Consider the following 6560-nt stretch of genomic DNA (forward strand, 5'->3'; position numbering starts at 1 on the left):
CCCTCATTAAAACGGTCGGGGGAAGCTGAGCTCTCGTGTTCTGTCCTGTGGATGTTAACTGTCTCGTGCATCTTCTCAGCCTTGTGTTTCCACCCTTTGTGCCCAAAACAAACCAACCGACCAACCACACAGCTCCCGACTAAACCAGGTGCTGCAAGGGGACATCCAAGCGATTGAAGCAGCTGAGGAATCAAACGCCACCGGCCTCGAGGGGGGTCACCGGAAAGATGCTGCTCTGAGTCTGCAGCTCGAGCTGCGTGGGCCGTCGCCAGGCCGCCGCCCGGTTCCGTCCTGGTCTCTCCCACTCTGCTGCACCTACGTCCTCCTGAGAAGCACACGCTTTCCGTGGCGGTGAGCAGCATCTTCCACTTTAATAAACTTTTCCTTTGATGGATCTTTTTTGTTTTGTGGTTTAGCAAGAAATATTTAGCAAAATCTTAGTTTCATGACAGTGAATTAAAGTAATGTCTGCATGTATTCCAAACGAATGTAGAAAGTAAGTCATAGAATGAATTTAAAAGTATATGTTCTAACCTGTGGAGGCAAATGATAGGATCTTTCTGTTCAAAGACAAAGCTCAGTGTTTGAAATCATCGTCAGTCAAAAATTACGAATTGCAAAATAAATAGTGTTTCTATCCTTACTTACTATTCTCCTGAAGTAGGCGACATTTCATAGGGTTATGTTACGCCCGGAGTGTAAGGGAGACTCAGTACTCACTTGCTGGACATTCAAGAATGTTATTTGCATGTGTGTTAATGTGTGTGTGTGTGTGTGTGTGTGTGTGTGTGTGTGTGTGTGTATGTGCTTTAAATTTATGTGTAAATGGCACACTCAAGTCCTTCTCCTTGCCAACAAAGCTACTTACGAGTGTCACATTTGGACCCAGCTGGTAATAGTGTAATTAAAATTCGATTTTTCATCTTCATTATTTTTTACGCCACATATTAATTTAAATTTATAAAAATAAAGCCTTCGACTTATATTTTACATGTAATGTATGTCAAAGTGGTCAGGCGTGGAACCACGTGTGCCCAGTAGCTACTGCAAGCCAGAGACCAACATCCACCTGACGATTACAAAGCCCTCAGCAGTGTCGTGAGGGAAGGGACTGCAGGCCGGCAGTGTCCGCCCCCCGACAGGCTGGCTGGCTCCTAACACTAGTTGCTGGTACCTCAGTAAACAGTGTCCTGAGGAGAAGAACTCATGACTAAACTGGAATTATTGGAAAATGCTCACAATTAACTGTGTGTTAAGTATAAAATTTCAACTTTTTATATAAAAGCATACAAAAAAAAACACCTTTGCTAAAAGGTACTTTTTAAATTAAGTAAGTAAAATGACGGGGAAACGCATCGCGAGGGTACATACACACGGCACAGCTGGGGGCACCTTATGATCACGGGGGGAACGAATGTGCTGTGCGCTTAGGTTCATAAGAAAGTCGTGTCATCTGCAGGTATCAGAGGAAGATTTATCCTGAATGTTATTTAAAATATGTTTAAAAAGATCTTTGATTCCAGTAATTCTGGTGTGGATGCCCACACAACCCTTCCCTCGACAGCGAGTGCCCGCGGTGGATGCGCACTGTGACCCCGCGCACGCGGTGACTGCCCCCACGTGGTCACTGTCCCCTGCCACGCACGTGGTCACTGCCCCACGCGGTGTGACCCTGTGCATGCGGTCACTGTCCCCGCCACGCACGCAGTGACCGCCCCCCACGCAGCGCACTGACCTGTCCCCCTTGAAGAAGTAGGTCTTCCCGACGTCCTCCCACCAGATGGCCGAGTCGATGCCATGCGGGGGGACCCCGCTCCCGAGCGTCACCAGGTCGTGGGGGTACCCAGGCTGGAGGGTCGTGTCCTTGAACACCCAGTATTTGTTACCTGTAAGACACAAGTCCAGACGCAGAACGACGATTTAACGCCGGAAGATGGAGCACGCCTGTTCCCCGTGCGTCCACAGTGGCTTTTCGTGAAATCCGTGAAGTGGCAGCAGCAGGTGCAGCTGGCACACGGGCGTGGCGTCGTCTCCCAGAGTGGGTGACCGTGTAGTGACACAACCGGAGTTGGTGGCCTGTGGAGGCGGGAGGAGGCCCACGGAGAGCAGGCCCTGCATCGGGGCGGAGGGGCCCTCGGGAGTGGGTGCTGCTGGACGCCCTCCCCGCTGCACTGGTTCTGGCTCCACTGTCCTCCCCTCCCCACAGCCTCCCCCTTTGCCCCAACTCCGGCTGTTAGGCCATCGTTCTTTCCAAGGCAGGTCACGGGTGGAGGGTTTTCACTCTGCCCTCGTCCAAATGGCCAGAGTGTGGACAACGCTGGAAAGAAGACAAATTCCGTGGGTCCCAGCGTCGTCCCGAGACTCCCCACGGACAGCGCCCTCGCCGTGCCGCTCAGCCCGCCACGCCCACTGAGCGAGGCTGCCGCAGCCCCACCGCGGACCCCGACAATCCCTGGCAGCCTCCGGCCGTCTCCCCCGGAGTCACCAACGCCTTCCAGCGAACGACTGTTCCCCTCAGCCACGTTTCTGTGAGGTAAATTGACACTAATTGACTAACGTCACGTTAGTCTCAGGAGTACAACGCAATGACTCGGTACTTGTACGCGTTGCGAAAGCGCCGCGATCCGTCTGGCTGGCGCCCGTCCCCTCACGGAGGGACAGTCTCGCTTCTCATGGTGGGAACTGAGATTGAGTCTCAGCAACTTTCCAAAACACGGTTCCGCTGACGGGAGCTGCCGTGCTGCACCCGCGCCCCAGACTCCCCCCCGAAACGCAAGTCCGCGCTCGGCCCCGCGCCCCCGCCCGCCGTGGCCGACGCCAGCCTGTCCTCTGTCTCCTGCCCGCCCCGTTCGTTCGTTCTGTGTTTAGGTTGCACACGTAAGTGGCCTCCTACGACATTCGTCTCCCTCTGTCTGAACTATTTCACTTAGCGTCCTCCCCTCGAGGTCCATCCGGAGGGTGGCGGCGGCGCGGTTTCATTCTCGTGTCGCCGAGCAGCACTCCACTGTGCGGATGTCCCCTCCTCATCCGCTCGTCGGCTGCCGACACCTACAGAGCCCGCAGGCCTCGGCTGCCGTCACGGTGCTGCGGTGAACACGGGCACAGGGGTCTTTTTGAATTAGTGTTTGGATTTCGTTGGATAAACACCCAGAGGCGGAACTGCTGGGTCGTATGACAGTTCTGTGTTTAGGTTTTTGAGGACCCTCCGCACCACTTCCCACAGTGGCCACCCCAACCGGCAACCCGCCCACAGCCCACGAGGGCCCCCTGTGCGTGCAGCACGAGAGACGTTCCCAGCGGCTCCGTTTACATGGCCAGGTGGCTCTGAGGACGACGTGTGAGACGAGGGTTTCAGCTCTTCCAGGAAACTCCTGTGACCGTGTAAAAGCTTATTTGTTTGTTTGTTTATTTGTTCACTTTAAATGTGTCTTGGAAACATTTCCCTATACTGTTGGTCAGGCGTTTTCGGAAAATAACGGAGAAACACTCAGCCTTTCACTACAGATCTCAGTTCGTGGGGTTTTTTTTCCCCCATTAGGAGCAAACCCCAGGAGACTTTTTTTTTTTTTAAACGTACTTATATTCCCCTTTAAAAAAATAAAGCGAAACAGAAAACTCATCAGCAAACACTTGCTGTTAAGGTGCCTGATGAGATCCCAGCAGTTGACTGTACACAAAAAACTGAGAAAACAACATCTTGCCTGCTGAGTATTCGTGGCATAGAATTCCAGGAAATAACCGTGATTACGAGTTATACACTTAATTCTCAAGTGTTCGTTAAGGAAATACAACGATGTGGTCCCTTTTATGCACTGACGCACTAAGGTTTTTACCTGCAAATTCTGAAGTGACTTTGCTTCTGTGTTTTAGATTTTGAGAATGTGAGATTCATAGCCAAATCTTTTCTTTCTTTTTCTTTTCTTTCTTTCTCTTTTCACATAGGAGAGTCGGACTTTTAACCACCTTCCATGAGACGGCCTGGTTCTCAGGGTGCTGCCTGTGTGGCAGAGGGCAGGCATTTACCGGACTTCGCAGGAGGCTGACACATTCTGGACCCAGTGGAAAAATGGGCCCAATGGACACCGCACTTGGCAGAAAGCAGAGGAAAATGCCAACACGTCTGATTAAAGACAGAAACTCTGGCAATAAAAAGACGTCGGTGTCATGAAAATCAGCATTTTATGTACTTTGCCTAACGTTTGGTTGTTTACGGTCGGAAGATAAATCCAATCCCTATTATTACATCTTGGCTGGAGACAGAGACACCCTCGATCCACAACACACTGCACGTGAACACGCCCCACAGCAGGAAGGGTCTGCGACCACGGATGGTCTCGCGTGTGGACGACAAGTGCTTATGTTTCTCAGTTTTTATAATTTAGGTACCGACAACTCCCATTTCGTGACATGTATGCGCATGCATAATTTTGCCCTGAGTTCAAAAAGTAATATAAATTATATCAAAACATAAAGTTTTCATTATACCTAGTGGCTTTCCACTCTTCTCAAGATATTTTAAACGTCCATTTGAATGTGACAAGGTATGCTTATTTTCACATGACTGAGAGCATTTCTACTTCATGACCGAGCGGTCACGCATACTCGTGTTCGAAGGTACACCTTCGGACTCTCGTGCAAGAGGAAATCAAGGCCGACACTTAGTACCGTTAGGGAATGTGGCCAGAAGAGTTATATCCCAACACGGACTTGAGTTAAGTGGGGGACATAGAGGACCAAGCTAGTGAGGTACAGGTGCTACTGAACAGCATGGGTCACAGGGAGAGAAAACCGTAACAGGTGGTGTCCGTCGAGAAAGAACAGAAAGACAAAGCCAAACAGAGAGGAGCGAAGTGAGCCTGCCAGGGGGCCGGGGCGAGCGCCGGAGGCGGAGCTGAGCGCGAGGGCTGGGCCGGCGGGGACCGCGAGCCGGACACGGCCACGCTCGGGCTCCGCTCTCCATCCATGGTCCTGTCCGGGTCCACCGCGTGCCAGGCACCATCTCAAGCACAGGTCGGTAGCCGACCGCTCGCCGGGTTAGGGCAGCCTGTGGCCCGGGGAGGGGTCCTACCTAAGAGTCGAACCCCAGCTCAGATGGGCAGGCAGCAGAGTCCGCGCCGGCTGCCAGGCTGGGACGAGGGCTGTTGGGTCATTAGAGAAACGTCCATCGGGCCTGGTTCGAGGTACCAGGACCACGGTCCACACAGAAGACGAAGGACAGGGGACTGGACTCCCCGGCCGCCAGCCCAGCGGGCAGGATGCGCACAGGCACCACGGACGTGGGACACACGGCGTGGCCCGTGAGCAGAACCCCAGCAGGGGAGGGCACAGGGCAGGGACGAGGGATGATGGCACCGTCTTGGCTTCTGAGGTGACAAAGCCGTTGGGAGACCTGGCCGGCTGAGACGTCATGTGATTGTGGGTTGGAGCCCACGGCAGGAAGGTGCCGAGCCACCTGCCGCCCAAGTCCGGCCCTTCCCCCACGGTGGGGAGGTGACATCAGGAAGGGGGCTCGGGCTGGGTGGGGGCGTCTGCGCCCAGGGCACTGTGTGTCCAGCTGGGCTGGGGAGGGGACCTGGAGGCTGTGTGGGAGCGAGCGGTGGAGGGGCGAGGTGGGTCCCGGGTGACAGCTCAGACCGGCGGCGATCAGAAGCCACCGACAGGCCCGGTGTTCGCAGAGACAGGTGAGCCTGCGGCGGGAGACGCGGCGGCCGGGCTGGCACCAGAGCACAGGAAGGGGCACGGTGTCCGGCCGCTTCGCCCTCGGCGCCTCCTGGCCACCGCTGCCCTGGCCACCGCTGCCCCGGCCTTGTCTGAGAGGTCTCCCGGGCACAGCTCTGGCCCGCACTGGCCTGGGACCTGCAATGGGGGGAGGGATTCACGCCCCAGGCCGAAGGTGACGTCACACCTTCGCAAGGTGTGAGTTTGAGCAGGGTGGCCAGAGAGCGCCCACGAACCGGCGAGGAGGAGCCACCGCAGCAGCAAGCAGCAGAGCACGGGCTTGTGACACAGGCCCCCGTGGGTGGCCTGGCCAGGGGCACCAGGCCCTGGGACAGACCTCAGCTCCGGCCACCTTGGGCGATGCGCTCTGCTTCCTGCTGCCTCTGCTCACAGGGCCAGCGGGTGGAGGGGAGGGCCATCTCCCCCAGGCATGCTGCCAAGACTCCCCCGGACGTGTCCCCCAGTGTCCGCAGGGGGCGGGCGGATTGCCGGGGCCGCATGGCACTCCCTGAGCACTCACAGGGATGTCCCCTTAGTCCCCATCTCGAGCAGGGACAAGAGCGACCCACCTTCCACGTGGAGAAACCGAGGCACAGCGAGTTGTGGGCCTGGCCCAGCTCGCACAGCTGGCCAGGCAGGGCCCGAGCCTGCTGGGGGGCCGCTTCCCGGCTCCAGGAACTCAAGTGCCACCCCCACCTCGAGGACTGGCTAAGGACGGCGTGACTGGTAGGTGACGCCCCGCTTACTCGGCAGCCTGGTCCTCGCTGAGTACCGCTCCCCGAGCCCCGCACACCTGTCCTGCCTGCTCTGGGAACAGCGGCTCTCTGTGCTGCCCACGGCCC

The 6560-nt window shown here is 55.9% G+C and overlaps 1 protein-coding gene across 1 annotated transcript in view; it reads right to left on the reverse strand.

Annotated features, from left to right (window-relative positions):
• Positions 1-6560, reverse strand: part of MMP16 (matrix metallopeptidase 16) — a 92491-nt gene that overhangs the window by 28239 nt on the left and 57692 nt on the right. The window contains exon 7 of the mRNA XM_023522101.1: positions 1736-1886. Coding sequence (XP_023377869.1) covers positions 1736-1886 — 151 coding nt within the window. The remainder of the gene's footprint in view (positions 1-1735; positions 1887-6560) is intronic.

Source organism: Pteropus vampyrus, unplaced genomic scaffold (genome assembly GCF_000151845.1).
Source record: "Pteropus vampyrus isolate Shadow unplaced genomic scaffold, Pvam_2.0 Scaffold330, whole genome shotgun sequence".
Lineage (NCBI taxonomy): Eukaryota > Metazoa > Chordata > Mammalia > Chiroptera > Pteropodidae > Pteropus > Pteropus vampyrus.